Source organism: Rhinopithecus bieti, unplaced genomic scaffold (genome assembly GCF_001698545.2).
Source record: "Rhinopithecus bieti isolate Rb0 unplaced genomic scaffold, ASM169854v2 scaffold_51905, whole genome shotgun sequence".
Classification (NCBI taxonomy): Eukaryota; Metazoa; Chordata; class Mammalia; order Primates; family Cercopithecidae; genus Rhinopithecus; species Rhinopithecus bieti.
In genome coordinates, this window is record NW_016821253.1 from 1,405,157 (window position 1) to 1,420,948 (window position 15,792).

At 49.0% G+C, this 15,792-nt stretch overlaps 1 protein-coding gene across 6 annotated transcripts in view; it reads left to right on the forward strand.

Moving 5' to 3' along the window:
• Positions 1-15,792, forward strand: part of TPO (thyroid peroxidase) — a 101,970-nt gene that overhangs the window by 50,118 nt on the left and 36,060 nt on the right. For 5 of the 6 annotated variants that reach the window (XM_017860281.1, XM_017860285.1, XM_017860282.1 and 2 more), the window contains 2 exons: positions 6,615-7,133; positions 14,360-14,618. In XM_017860281.1, the coding sequence (XP_017715770.1) occupies positions 6,615-7,133; positions 14,360-14,618 (778 nt within the window). The remainder of the gene's footprint in view (positions 1-6,614; positions 7,134-14,359; positions 14,619-15,792) is intronic. The other variant, XM_017860286.1, reaches the window with a different exon arrangement.

Here is a 15,792-nt window from a genome sequence, read left to right on the forward strand (position 1 = left end):
TATATATATAATAAATATATTTTTCTATATTTTATTTTAAACATATTAAAACTGGGTTTGATATACAACTTTGTTTTATTAGGAATCGATTTTATATGCATAAAATACTGCTTTAGTGAGTAACATTTTAAAAAGCCATGGTGAGAGCAGTATCCTGGCTCTGTTTCTTAGGTAAAGGGCATGATTCTGGTGTTTTTCCTCCCATATTGTGTCTACTAGGAATTTCTGCTAGACAACTTCAGTTAGAAAATTGAAAATCTTTTATTTGTCATTTCCCAAGAATTTCACTGAGGCTTGTGGGTCCCAGCGTTACTCAATGCCTTCCCAGCATCGGCAGAGGAGGCCACAGGGTTTCTGCTTCACTTCATTACTGTGTGAACCACACTGGTAGATTTCCAACGCAGGGCCATCCTTACATGGCCGGCATGATGGTGATGCAGATTTTCACTTATTCTTGGATTGAATTTGCTAATATTTGATTTGAAATGTTGCATCTCTCTTCATAAGCAGAGTTATGCTACAGTGCTCTTTTCTGATGCTGCACCTATTTGGGTGTTACAGACACACCAGCATCTGACAGTGGTCAGGGTTGCCCATTTCTTTTACTATGCTCAGGATTACCTTGTCTAGAATCAAATTTGGGTTTTTTGTCTTGAGTAACTGGTAGAGCTCATTTGTGACTCTGGTCCTGATAACCTCTGGGGTGGCAGATCTTTGGTTGTGGGCTCAGTTCTAGGTGCAGTTAGTCTATTTGAGCCCATAAGCCTTTCCTGTTCTTTGTTTTCTACTGCCTTCCTATTATGCCTTTTCATCTACTTCACATTTCTCAACTTCTTATGGTAAAAGCGAATTGAGTTACATTCACTGCGTCATGCTTTTCGACAAGTGTAGTTAAGACTGTATTTTCCTATGACTTGCCCCCTCCAACAAATTTTGATACATGGTCCTTACGTTGATGTTAGTTCAAAATAACTTTTAATTCAAATAAGAATTTCTTACATTAAACTGGAGCACCCACATGTAAGTGTAATTTCACATAAATGTAAAGCTTAAACTGTGCCTGACTCTCCTGACACATGGCTTTTCCTCGCCCTCCTTTACTTGATAGACTCTCCTGCTTCTCACTCCCATGTTCTCCACTCATGCCCCTATCCCCAAACCAGATCACTTGACTCCCAAATGTTGATATTTGAAGTGTGTGTGTAAGGGGAAGGGGGCGTGATAAATGAAACTAGAATAGTCAGTAGTTGGTGTAGACAGCATAGTGGGCTCAAAGGGATTCACTGGGCACCCCGTTTTAATCAGCACGCCCTTGCTGTGATCTGAGCACTCATGGCATGGCCTTCCCATGATCTGCATGTTCATAGCATGCCCTTCCCATTATTTGAGTGCTCATGGTATGCTCTTCCTGTGATCTCAATGCTGATATCATGCCCTTCCCATGATGCAAATGCTCACGGCATGTACTTCCCGTGATCTGAATGCTCACAGAATGCCCCTCCTGTGATCCAAATGCCCACGGCGTGCCCTTTCCATGACCTGGATGCCCACAGCGTGCCCTTCACATGATCTGAGTGCTCACATGTGCCCTTTCTGTGATCCAAATACTCATGCTATGTCCTTCCTGTGACCCAAACGCTTGTGGCGTGTCCTTCTGATGATCTGAGTGCTCATCGCATGCTCTTCCCGTGATATGAGTGGTCATGGTGTGCCCTTTCCATGATATGAATGCTCGTTCGGCTACACCTAAAGAAGACACACACAAGCATTTTCTTTTGAATGTTGTTAATAAAAACAAGACTATGCTGAGTACACGTTCTGTATCTTGGATTCTCAATCAATAGTGATGCATCCTGGAAATCCCCCCAATGGAGCTCCAAGCCCCCTCTGCTCATGGCTGGACTGTTCCATGCTCCAGGTCACAGCCATGGGTGTGCCCTTCCATGTTGCAGCCTCTGCCACAGCGTGGATCACCAGAAGTGACACTGCCAGGTTGGAAGGCGGCTTTAGCACTGCTGTGCTGGTACTACTGTCTAAAAATTCTGTGCCCTAACAGCAACAACTGAGTGCACCCCTTACCCACATCCACCATCCACACTAGTAACAGCCTTAATTGGTTTTTTCTCATTTTTTTCTGCTTGTTTGGCAGCAAAAAAGAGATAGTTCATTGTTACATTAGTTGCTTTCCCTGAATGTTAGTAAATTTTAAACTTGTCCTTTATTATTATTTTTTTTTTGGCAATTTGTATTTGTTCAATGAATGATCTATTCATAACCTCTGCCCATTTTTCTACTATTTGACTGTTAATTGATTTTAATTACTCCTTTCCACTCTAGATGATAACTCTCTCTCACTTTTCTTACAAATATTTTTCTCCAACCCCATCAACCCAGAACTCTCAGCATGGAGCACTTTTATATTTTATAAGGCCAGGTTTCCTTATGTGCTGATGGCTTCTAGGCTCAGTTGTGGTTCAGGAATCTCCTTTGCTCGGAGTCAGCAGTGACCTCCTGGGTGGTACTGCAGCATGGGTTTCCATGCATCTTGCACAGTGGACAGTTGGGGTGCGTTTTATTCCTATCCAGATGGAAAACCAGCTGGTTCCACCCTCCTTCTCCCCACAGGCCTAGATAACGCTTTGTCACAGGAGAACTGGTGTCTGGTTCTGGGCTCTCTATCTTCCTTTATTAACAGATTCATCTATTCTTGTTGACAATACTGTGTGGACTTGATCATAGCAGCCTTATAGTATATCCTATTGTCTGTCAAGTCAATACTGCATCACTATTCTTTTCCCTAGTTGATTAAGGAATAGATAATGGAATTGGTGTCTTCATATAAACTTTAAAATTAATTTATCCTCTCAAAATGAAAACATACTATCATTATTCTAAATGAAATTGCATTTAATGTATACACTCATTTAGAGAGAAATGATCTTTTCTCAGATTTTCATATATTTAATGATGTTTTATGATTTTCTTTTTGTATATCATGTGATTATTTTGTTAAATTTACACACCTGATTTTGATCAACTTTTTTGTCATTATGAAAGGGATATTTTTTCTCCATTACCATTCGTGGTACTTTGCTAAAGAACAAAACAAAAGAAAAAAAGGAAAGGAACAACTTTATACTTTTCCACAGATTGAAGACACTTTTAAAAAATTTGATCGATTTTTTAGAATTTTTAGATGTTGTAGACATCTAACATAGCATTAGGAAAAAAGATAATTTTATTATGGTTTAAATCTTATTTTCTCTTATAGTAGTTTTACCAGCTCTTGTTTAATTTCTAGACTTTGGTCTAACAGAGATAGTACTAAGTACCAACAATGATAGTGGGTGTTTCTGCTAGTCCTTAATTTTAAATTAAATTGTTCCATTGTTTAACTGCTCGAGATAATATTTGTTATTGCTTCTACATTATATTTTAGCAATTCCAATCTATTCTATTCCATTTCTATTGAACCAGGAATGGTAATAGTACCTTGTATTATTGCATTTTAAGTACCTGTGATATTAATTTTTCTTCTTTAATTTGCCAACACCCTGGATAATATAACCCTATCCAACACGGAACCATTCTGTGTATAGATTCTATTTGACTCTGGTAATTGCCTTTTGATTGGCTGCCCTATCTTTTATTATTTTATTTAGAAGGGGATATTGACCTGTATGCCCCATCCTTGTCCTGTTTTCATCAGAGGCCAACACAAAAGTTTCGCTGACTCTGTAGAATGCACTGGGGGCCTTTCCATCTTTTCTGTGGCTGAAGTAGTTTAAGCAACCTTGGAGTTACCTATCCTTTCGAGATTTGACGGAAGTCCACTGTCAATGCCATCTGATCCCTGGATTTCTGATCACCTTGTCCGTCTCTTCCATCCTCATTGTCCTTTGGAGTTTTACATTTCTTCTTGGAAAAATTGTGGTTATTTCCATTTTGTTAGGGAGTCATCCATTGGCTCTTCATTTTCCAGTGTGTTGCCATGAAACTGCATAGACAGTCGCTCCTGATTCTTCTCGTCTCTCCTGCACACCTGAGCCCTGCTCCTTTCTCATACCAAATCCTGCCTCACTCTGTGCCCTTTCTTTGTTTTCCACACTGGGTTGTGAAGCAGAGCTTTATGTTTTCTTCTCACCAGGTCTTTTATTCATAGTTAATTAATTTTAACTTCTGCATGTATTAATTTAACTTTCTCATTTACTTTTGCTTTAGCTCTCTGTTCCTTAACTGAATTCTTAAAATAGCTACTTAATTTCTTTGTTTTTGTTGTTTTGATGAAAGCAATTTAAAGAGTATAGATTTTCTTCTGAGGGAGGCTTTGCTGGTATTCTTGAATTTTCTTAACAAGCGAGTTAACCTTTCATTGATTTCCAGAGAGACTTTCAGCTCTTCTTAAGAGTCTCTTTGAATCAGTTATTAGGAGAATTTGCAGCTCCTTGTTATTTATTTGTAATTTTATTATTATTTGTGCTCCTCAATTTAATTCCTCTATTTCTCTTCTTGGGGGTGCTTGACCTGTATAATCTGAAGGGCTTGCACTGAAGTTCCTGCTGTCATGGTTTTCTTGGCTTTCTTACTCTCTTGCTGAATTTCAGCTCCCGCCTGGGTTCCCTGCTGGCCCTAAGTTCTCACATCCTCTGCTCTGAGTCTTGCAGGCCTCCCTGAGGGCTCTCAGTGGAAGCACTTTTTTTTTTTCTTTTCTTTTTTGAGATAGAGTCTCACACTGTCACCCAGGCTGGAGTGCCATGGTGTGATCTCAGCTCACTACAAGCTCCACATCCTGGGTTCACACCATTCTCCTGCCTCAGCCTCCCGAGTGGCTGGGACTACGGTGCCCGCCACCACGCCTGGCTAATTTTTTGTTAGTAGAGATGGGGTTTCACCATGTTAGCCAGGATGGTCTCGATCTCATGACCTCGTGATCTGCCCACCTCAGCCTCCCAAAGTGCTGGGATTACAGGCATAAGCCACCTTGCCCAGCTGGAAGTACATTTTTTAATGCACGACCTGTGGATCCTGTGCTGTCTCTGAACCAGGGCTGGGGTGTCCTCGCTGCCCCGACCCCCAGCTGGCCTTGGGCTGCATAGCTGCCAGGCCAGGGCGCTGCTCAGAGGGGTTCTCAGGGCATCTGCTTTGCTGCTTCACCACAAGGCTGACTCCCTGTCACCTGCATTCTTTCCACTGCACCTCCTGTGCCTGAGTCCATCAGGAGCTCGGCCTGTCTCCCTGCACAGCACTGCATGGGGCGGCTAACTCCTGAGTGGCTGCTGCCTCGCTGGGTGCATTCCCCTACTTGACCCCAGGTCCTCTGTTCCTTCCTACTCCTCAGTGCCTGGGCTGCGCTTTGCCCTGAGAGGAGCTTTTCCCTTATTTTCACTGGTAAAAATAATGTCCTATTACAAGAAGACCATGATCTTCAGGAAGAGTCTCTTTCGGGGTCTGTCCAACCCAGTCGATCTTGTGATTCTGGATGAGCGATTTAACCTCCTAAATCTAATAACACGCAGAGTAGGCCCTGGCCGCCTGACACCTCCCCAGGGAGGAGGAGTTGCCAGGGAAAGGACACGTGCTCTCTGCAACCCACAGAGCTTGCCCGACATCCAGCACGGGCGACTCTTCCCAAGAAACCTGTAAATCTGGAAAAATGTTTTAGATCTCCATGTTACAGAAGAGAAGATGGAAGCTGGCCACAGCCAGAGTTGGAAGCCCACCCAAGGTCTCCTTACTCCCCTCTAGCTGCCTTTACACTAAACAGTGATGCCCACAAAACTCTGAGACTGTTTGCTCATTGGGCTCCTAAACCAAGTCCGTGGCACTGGAAAGAAAGAGGTCAGCCCTTAATTAGCCGGGCGAGGTGGCGGCGCCTGTAGTCCCAGCTACTCGGGAGGCTGAGGCAGGAGAATGGCCTAAACCCGAGAGGCGGAGCTTGCAGTGAGCTGAGATCCGGCCACTGCACTCCAGCCTGGGCAGCAGAGCGAGACTCCGTCTCAGAAAAAAAAAAAGAAAGAAAAGAAAAGAAGAAAAAGAAAGAAAGAGATCAGCTCTTCCGAAAGTCAGAAAATAAATCAGACCGGGGATTTCATGAGCAGCTAGAGCAGGTCTGAGCAGGAACGAGACTGGCTCAGGCCAAGAGCATCGGAGCTTTAGGGAGATGTGGACTCCTAGGATGTGGGTGCATCCTCTGGGTTCAGCCTCTTCCCCGGGAATGAGACCACCAGTGAGCAGGCCAGGGGGAGGTGGGGGGCTGGCTGGACCGACCCCTGCAGCCTCTTCCAGGCAAGAGACCACCGGTGAGCAGGCCGGGGGGAGGTGGGGGCTGGCTGGACCGACCCCTGCAGCCTCTTCCAGGCAAGAGACCACCGGTGAGCAGGCCGGGGGGGAGGTGGGGGCTGGCTGGACCGACCCCTGCAGCCTCTTCCAGGCAAGAGACCACCAGTGAGCAGGCCAGGGGGAGGTGGGGGGCTGGCTGGACCGACCCCTGCAGAGACGACTAGAGGGGCAGAGAAACATGCGGCGCTGCAGGGTCGTCGCTGGCCTCGAGCTTCTAGAGTCTTAAAAAGGGTGAGCGGGGCCCTGGGTGACCTTGAACTCGCCTTTGCCCGCAGCTCCCGGAGGAGGCCCGGCCGGCCGTGGGCACCGCCTGTCTGCCCTTCTACCGCTCTTCGGCCGCCTGTGGCACCGGGGACCAAGGCGCGCTCTTCGGGAACCTGTCCACCGCCAACCCGCGGCAGCAGATGAACGGGCTGACCTCGTTCCTGGACGCGTCCACCGTGTACGGCAGCTCCCCGGCCCTGGAGAGGCAGCTGCGCAACTGGACCAGCGCCGAGGGGCTGCTCCGCGTCCACGCGCGCCTCCGGGACTCCGGCCGCGCCTACCTGCCCTTCGCGCCGCCACGCGCGCCCGCGGCCTGTGCGTCTGAGCCCGGCATCCCCGGAGAGACCCGCGGGCCCTGCTTCCTGGCCGGGGACGGCCGCGCCAGCGAGGTCCCCTCCCTGACGGCGCTGCACACGCTGTGGCTGCGCGAGCACAACCGCCTGGCCGCGGCGCTCAAGGCCCTCAACGCGCACTGGAGCGCGGACACCCTGTACCAGGAGGCGCGCAAGGTCGTGGGCGCCCTGCACCAGGTGCGCAGGGTGGTCCTGGGCGCCCTGGGTGGCCGCATGCAAAGAGGGGGGCACCTCATGTCGGTGCGCAGAATCGTGGGTTCTCTGTCCCAGGTACTTGCACAGCCATCATGGGCGCCCACATGGGTGAGCCCGAGGTCGTGGGGCCTTGTGTGGTTGCGCAATCATGGTGGGCGCCCTTCATGGGTGTGTGGAGGGTCTTCGTGAGCTCCTGTGCAGGGGCCGAAGGGTAACTCCAGCGCTGGCGGCCCTCCGGGGCCCCTCTGTCCCACCTGCTTACCCTCCAGCTGGCTGGTGACTATCCCACCAAGAGACCAATAACCACAGCCCCCCAACAATGGCAGCCAGGTCACCCAGGTTTCCCTGTGCCCGCAGCCAGGCTAGGTGCTTTACAGATTTCAACTCATTTAATAATTCCCAGAACAACCCTTGGAGGTGGGTGGACCAGGGATGCTGGTGTTTTTGTATTTCGGAGACAATGTAGAGAATGAAGAACTGACTCTGTGTGAGGTTTCTGAACTAGCAGTTAGAGTCTATTTGAAACCTTTCTTCATTTTATGACTCTCTTAAGTATTGCATGAGAGGGTCTTGAATGGAGACTCAAGTTGACCTCTTATTAATTGTGTGATGGAGAAAAGCATTTACACACCTAGAAGTGCAGTCCCTGACTCTGGGGGTCTCACGGGGTTGTTATGAAGGATGGGCTGTTTTATATTGAGAGTCACGATGTGCGTGTCTGTTGCACCGGGCCCTGTAGCAGCCTGGGCATCGTCTCCGCAGTTCTCGCCCTGAGCCTGCAGGGAAGGGCCCGTCAATCCTGTTCTAAAGGAGGCACTGGAGCTTTGTCCAAGGAGGCACAGGGGCTGTGCATGGCACCGACCGCCCCCAGGCAGCACACACCCCTGCCACTTTGTAGCCTTCGCTGCACTGGGGTCCAGACCCCAAAGGTCAGAGCAGAGAGCCTGGGAAGCCCCCATGCGCTGGGCGTTAACTCTTATTTCCTGGGTGGTGAGGGGACTTGGAGCTTCCTGGAACAGGGGCTGGCAGCAGCAGGCCAGCAGGCTTCTCCAGCAAACGCGGCAGACGAGCTCACTGTCCTAAAGTGCGCATCCACACAGCAGCGCTCGGCTGGGAACATCAGCCTGACCGAGGAGGCTTGTGTGGGTGAGAGGAGCCGTGTTAGAAATGAAAGCAGGAACCTTGTCACCATGTGAAGTAAAAATCATCAGGCACCCACGTCGCTTTCAAGCAGCGACTCAGACACTTTCCTGCTTCCCTGTGCAAAAGGGAATGTAAACCCAGGAGCTGCTGAGCTGTGGAATCCAGGTCCTCGTCTCCCTGAGCCTGGACTTCCCACCACACACCTGGGGAAGCAGGTCCCAGACGGCTGCCCTCTCCCCTCTGCTCATCCCCTGAGGCCTTCGGCGCTCCTGTTTGCTTCCTTGCTGCTTCCGTGCCCCTTCCCTGACTGCGAGCTCCACAGAGCGATGTTCATCTGTTTAATTCTTTCTTTCTAAGGACCCACAATTTGCCAGGTTGCTTCATAAATATATATTGAATTTGTGAATGAAGTAGAAATTTCAAAAATAATTCTGGAAGTCCTGGCCCTGCTGTAGCCTCAGGAGCAGGATTTGGTTTGAACCTTCTTTGAGTGAGAACCTCATCCAGCCCAGGGAGCTGTGAGAAAAGAGGCTGCCTCGGATCCCTGGAGCCTGTTCACAGGGCGAGAAACGCCCAGTTGTCACACATCCTGCTGTCTTTCTTCTCCATGGAGTCCTGGAATTATTTAGAGGTGTGAATTATTACCAGGCCCTGTCATTATAGATTAGAGATAGTTTAATTCCAAATTTCTGAGAATCCCACTGACCTGGAAATAATGACATTTGGTTGCCTGCTGCTGCTGCTGCTCCTCCTCCTCCTCCTCCTCCTCTTCCTCCTCTTCCTCCTCCTCTTCTCCTTCTTCTTCTCCTTCTTCTTCCTTTTGTGTGTGTGTGTGTTTGTTTTGTTTTGTTTTGTTTTTTTGAGACAGAGTCTCACTCTGTCACCCAGGCTGAGTATAGTGGTGAGATCTCGGCTCACTGCAACCGCCACCTCCTAGGTTCAAGCGATTCTCCTGCCTCAGCCCCTCAAGTAGCTGAGACCACAGACACGTGCCACCACTCCCAGCTAATTTTTGTATTTTTAATAGACATGGGGTTTTGCCATGTTGGCCAGGATGGTCTTGAACTGCTTTCCTCAAGTGATCCACCTGCCTCAGGCTCCCAAAGTGCTGGGATTACAGGCCTGAGCCACCACGCCCAGCTGCCTATTCTTATTATTAATGAAATAATAACAGCAGCAAACAATAGGAAAAGTGTTCTTCTCTGTTTCATGTTTACCTTCCTCAGTTCATTTTCTGTGTGTTCTGCTTTTTTTAAAAATGTGAACGTTCTTTTCTTCTTGGTTTTACATTTCACTTTTGAATTTCCTTTTGTGTTTTTTTCAGTTAATAGGTCCTCTTTGGTGCTTTTTGCAAAAACCTTTGATACATTAAAATAATAAGTTGTGTTTAACGTGTCAGTAGAGCCACGGCTGTAACTTCCAGCCATATTTGAAAGATCTGCAGTGGCCTGGAAGGCTCATTTTTCTCTCCCTGGTTCTATCGACTCATAGTTTGGTAACTTTGTGATCTGAATCTCTCTTCTTCTGAAAAGCATTAGATAATGAAAAGAAATGCCAGGGCAACTTTATGAAAGAGAAATAGCACCCCTTCTCTTATTCCCCAAACCCCTACACACACACACACACACACACACACACACACACGAGCCACCCAGGGCCAGGTTAATGCACACATCAGCAAGAGGCAGGAAGGCTCAACTCAGAGCTGGGAGTCACAGCTTTCTCCTCCATCTGTCCACATCACGTCCCTCCTCCTCCATCCGTCCACACCATGTTTCTCCTGCTGCATCAATCCACACCACCTCCCTCCTCTTGCATCCATCCACACCACGTCCCTGCTGCTGTGTCTGTCCTCACCACACCCACTCTAAGCTGTCAGGGCCCAACCCCCCCACCCCCTGTCTGAGGATCTTGGCTTCTCTAATTTCTTTTGTAGACAGCTGAGAGCGATCCCCTCCCTCTGCCCTGGGGCACAGGACTTCTGCCGTGGGTGTCTCTGGGAGGCATCTGCAGGCCGCCCTCTGTGCTGGTTCCTGGGAGCCGGCACCTCTCGGGGGACTCACACATAGGAAGGGCTGATGAAGTTGCTCTTGCTGGCTTGAGATCCCACAGGACCCCGGTTCCATAAGCCGTGCTTCCTGCCAGGAGGAACCGAAGCTCTTGCTCTTCCATCCCTGCAGTCCTCAGCCGCTCTACGGTGTGTCACAAAACAAGAACTCACAATCAGATGCTTACTTGGGCGATAACTTTTCTGTTCTACAGACAAGAAAAGAATGAGAAAGGAAACCCTTCCCAGCACAGGTTGAGGGAGGCAGAGAGGAGGTAGCCATTCTTGGTGAGTCTGGGCGTGCCATCTAGGCTGCATGGAGTTTAAGATAGAGACATTGCAAACATCTGGCGTGGGTGTTTTCTAGGCCCCGGCCATCAGAGAGCAGGCCTATTTCTGGAGCACAGCCTTGACTTCCCCAGATATCCAGGGACCCACAGAAGCTCTGCTTTGGATGTGTGTGGAAGTACGACCAGACCCCAGCGGGACCACAGATCTCCCCGGACATCCCCATCCTAGGCAGGCGGATCCACGTCTCAGGGCAGGGGCTGCATCCCTGGGCCACTCGGCTGCTGACCTTTGCTGTAGCTGAGTACTTTTTCAGATTGGCTGCTCTTCCAGAGCAAAGGAGCAGATGGATAAAGTCATGCTTCCAAGGCTGGAAAGAAAGAGAAAGGCCGTTTCTCTTACCTAATTGCCCTGGCCAGAACTTCCAACAATATGTTAAATACGAGTAGTCAGAGAGGACATCCCTGTCTTGTTCCGGTTTTCAAAGGGAATACTTCCAGTTTTTGCCCATTCAGAATACCTAGGTGCTGTTGCTGCCCCACCCAGACCCCTTTACCGGCAGGGCCCCATTCCCCAGCAGCCTCCAATGTTGGCTGACAAAATCTCCCAGCCGTTCCTCTCCAGGGTTTCCTCTGCAGGGACAGCCAGGCCCCTGCCTCAAGGCTGGACCAATCCCAGGTGTGCCATGCTGCAGGGTTGCCTGTGGAGGAGCAAAAGCCCAGGTGTGCCATGCTGCAGGGCTGCCTGTGGAGGAGCAAAAGCCCAGGTATGCCATGCTGCAGGGCTGCCTGCCGAGGAGCACAAGCCAGGCCTGGCTGTGTTGCATCCTTGGGGAGCTGGGTGCTGGCTGGGTGCCTGCTCAGCCTCCTCCCTGGAGCACCCTCAGCAAACACATGGGAGCCTCTTGTTGGACTAATAGGGCATGTTTAAGAAAATACTGAGTGACGTTGTTCTGCGGAGAGTAGGGTGAGTGACATTGAAAGCAGTCAGGAGGTTCAGAGGAGCCTGTGCCAGGGGCTGCGTGGCTCTTTCCCACCGTTGGTGACAAGCATCACATCTCCAGTCTCTTAGTCCTGGTCTCCCCCTATGCTGGGGTCCTGGCTTCCCGTCACCTTCACGCCCACCATTTTCCCAAGTGTGGACCTTTCAGTCATTCTCACTGGTGAGTTGTGAAGGCCAAGAAATGGAGAGTGGTCACAAGTCAGCGCCTGGCAGCTTCAGCAGAGGCTGTGGGAACCAGGAGGCTGGGGTGAGAGCAGACATGGAGGAGCAGCTTGAAGCAGCTTGGGAAGACAAGGCCTCTACGTGGCACTGCCAGCAGTGAAAGAAGACGGGGCCCACCTGGGAGGTGGGCAGGAGGGCATCCGACAGCAACGATGCCCAGGTCTGACGGTATGGCATCTGCCCAGGTCCAATAGTTCAGAGGAACCATTTCCTCCACATGACCAGGGAAACAGGTGCCAGAAGCATTTTCACAAGAATCGCCATGAAAATTCCAGAGAGCTGTTTACAAGGTTCAAGGTTTTCTTTTTCTTTTTGAGAAGGCACCTCCTCTATCACCCAGGCGGAAGTGCGGTGGCACAGTCGTAGCTCACTGCAGCCTCAACCTCCTGGGCTCAAGCCATCCTCGCACCTCAGCCACCTGCATCGCTGGGACAACAGGAGTGCACCACCCCGCCTGGCTAATTTTTAATTTTTTAAAAATATTTGTAGAAACAGAGTCTGACTTTGTTGCCCAGGCTGGTCTTGCTCTCGGGCTCAAGCAATCCTCCCACCTTGGCCCCCCAAAGTGCTGGGATTACAGGCGTGAGCTACCACGCCCGACTCAAGATTCAAGTTTTAAGGTCCTATTGGTCAGAACAAAGGGTGCTTCTGCCCAACCTCGACAGCTCCCAGGGGAGGCTGCAGTATCTGAGCCCAATCACTGACCGGGTACATCTCAGATCAGATGAGGAGCCAGTGGGGAAGAGGAGAGACACGCTGTTCAGAGCTCTGGCAAGATCAGACCCCGAGGAGGTGTCTGCGAGGCTCGGATGAAGGGCACGGGTTGCTCTCTGTTCGTAGCTGGTTGGGCAAGGGTGGAGCTGGGAACCTCAGGCTTAGGCCTCAGGAGTTCTCTGTCTGTACTTGCTGCATCCCCTGGCTCACAAGTCAAACTTCAGGTAGGCAAGAAGGGGAAGAGGTGTCTGCCTTAAAATAGCTTGCAGTTGAATTTGAAATTGTCTTGGCCGGGCGCAGTGGCTCACCCCTGTAATCCTAACACTTTGGGAGGCCAAGGTGGGTGGATCACAAGGCCAGGAGATTGAGACCATCCTGGCTAACATGGTGAAACCCCATCTCTACTAAAAATACAAAAAATTAGCTAGGCGTGGTGGCGGGCGCCTGTAGTCCCAGTTACTCGGGAGGCTGAGGCAGGAGAATGGCGTGAACCCGGAAGACGGAGCCACTGTGCTCCAGCCTGGGTGACAGAGCGAGACTTTGTCTCAAAAAAAAAAAAAAAAAAAGAAAGAAAGAAACTGTCTCCGTCTCTGGGCTAAAGAGAGAGAGGCCTTTTCCTTTCTATTGTAGTGAGAAGAAACCAAAGAATGTTCCAGGGAGCGGAAGGTGCTGCCTGAGTTCTGAATGTGGGAAGCACACGGACCTCATGCGGCTAGGAGGAGCCCCCAGGACACCTGTGTGGTTTAGAAACGCTGCCACATAAATTGTGGCTGAGGTGGAGAGGCTGTTTGCAGGATGAAGTCAGAACTACTCTCTGGGATACTGACCCATAGCATGGGGTGCTTCTCACCAATGGATGAACTAGCACAGGGATGGAAACCCCACTGGGGAACATTTGGATGCCACCTTTTCCTTCTTGTCTGTCCAGGTCTCTGAGGTGGAGCGGGACAGCGGGGAGCAGGTGCGCCCTCAGTAAACGCCCAGGCCCCACAAGACTCATAGCTCTCCCTGGTCTCCCTGAAGGGCCAAATTACGTGCTTAGGAAATGCATTCTGGCACCCGGAAGGAACATATTACAAGTGTGTAAATAATGTTGGTTATTTTTAAACAATCTGCTTGCCTTCCTAAACTGGTAAGCTAAAAGAGAAGATTCATATTCTAGAATTATGCCCATTATGCTTCATTTGGATGTAGTTTATTGACCAAAATATTCCCCTTAAATACCAAAACAATTTGAGACTGATTATTCTGTCTGAAAGAAACACTGTTAAACCTGAAAGTAGAATCTTTGTACGTAATTCTCCTGGGGCCATGTGTCAAATTGTAATTTCCAGGCCCTGTGATTGCACTGTAATTTTCCATTGACAGAGCTCTGTGCCAAACAACATGCTTTGATTTAATCCTCACAAAGGTTCTAGGAATTAGGTATTGTTGCTTTGTAGAAAAAGGAACTGCTCCCCGTTGTCAGTCATCCAGCCAGGAGTCGAGCTGCCCAGCCTGGCCCGGTGACCACTGTTGGCTCGACAGAGACGCTGTCTCTTGCCACTGCCAGCCCCATCACCATCCTGGGAGGGAGGCTCTCTAGTCAGCCCTATAAACGCACCTCCTGAATATTCATGAAAAAAATCAACAAGAACGCCTTTCTGAGAAGTTCAGCTGAGGCCTTTATTGCAAGGCGAGAGGAGTCCAGCTCCCTGGGGATGTCAAGGAAGATGCTCTTCTCCACTGCCACTCGAGGCGACCTTCCCCTGGTATCCTGGGCCTCACTGAGACGCTTTTCCTTTCTGCATAGATCATCACCCTGAGGGATTACATCCCCAGCATCCTGGGACCCGAGGCCTTCCAGCAGTACGTGGGCCCCTATGAAGGCTATGACTCCACCGCCAACCCCACTGTGTCCAACGTGTTCTCCACGGCCGCCTTCCGCTTCGGCCATGCCACGATCCACCCGCTGGTGAGAAGGCTGGACGCTGGCTTCCAGGAGCACCCCGACCTGCCTGGGCTGTGGCTGCACGAGGCCTTCTTCAGCCCATGGACGCTCCTCCATGGAGGTGAGTGAGTGCGGTCCCTGCAGCTGGTCCCCGTGAAGTCGCCCTTCATTTTTTATATTTTTATTTTTTTATTATACTTTAAGTTCTAGGGTAAATGTGCACAACGTGCAGGTTTGTTACATAGGGTAGACATGTGCCCTGTTGGTTTGCTGCACCCATTGTCTCATAATTTACATTAGGCATTTCTCCTAATGCTATCCCTCCCCCTGCCCCCACCCCATGACAGATGGGGTGTGATAATCCCTGCCCTGTGTCCATGGGTTCTCATTGTTCAATTCCCACCTATGAGTGAGAACATGCGGTGTTTGGTTTTCTGTCCTTGCGATAGTTTGCTGAGAATGATGATTTCCAGCTGCATCCATGTCCCTGCAAAGGACATGAACTCATCCCTCTTTATGGCTGCATAGTATTCCATGGTATATATATGCCACATTTTCTTAATCCAGTCTATCACTGATGGACATTTGGGTTGGTTCCAAGTCTTTGCTATTTTAAATAGTGCTGCAATAAACATACATATGCATGTGTCTTTATAGTAGCATGATTTATCATCCTTTGGGTATATGCCCAGTAATTGGATCACTGGGTCAAATGGTATTTCTAGTTCTAGATCCTTGAGGAATCACCACACTGTCTTCCACAATGGTTGAACTGGAGTCCCACCAACAGGGTAAAAGCATTCCTATTTCTCCATATCCTCTCCAGCATCTGTTGTTTCCTGACTTCTTAATGATTGCCATTCTAACTGGTGTGAGATGGTATCTCATTTTGGTTTCAATTTGCATTTCTCTAATGACCAGTGACGATGAGCATTTTCTCATGTGTCTGTTGGCTGCATAAATGTCTTCTTTTAAGAAGTGTCTTTTCATATCCTTTGCCCACTTTTTGATGTGGTTGTTTGTTTTTTTCTTGTAAATTTGTTTAAGTTCTTTGTAGATTCTGGATATTAGCCCTTTGTCAGATGGATAGATTGCAAAAAATTTTCTCCCATTCTGTAGGTTATCTGTTCACTCTGATGGTAGTTTCTTTTGCTGTGCAAAAGCTCTTTAGTTTAATTAGATCCCATTTGTCAATTTTGGCTTTTGTTGCCATTGCTTTTAGTGTTTTAGTCATGAAGTCCTTGCCCATGCCTATGTCCTGAATGGTATTGCCTAGGTTTTCTTCTAGGGTTTTT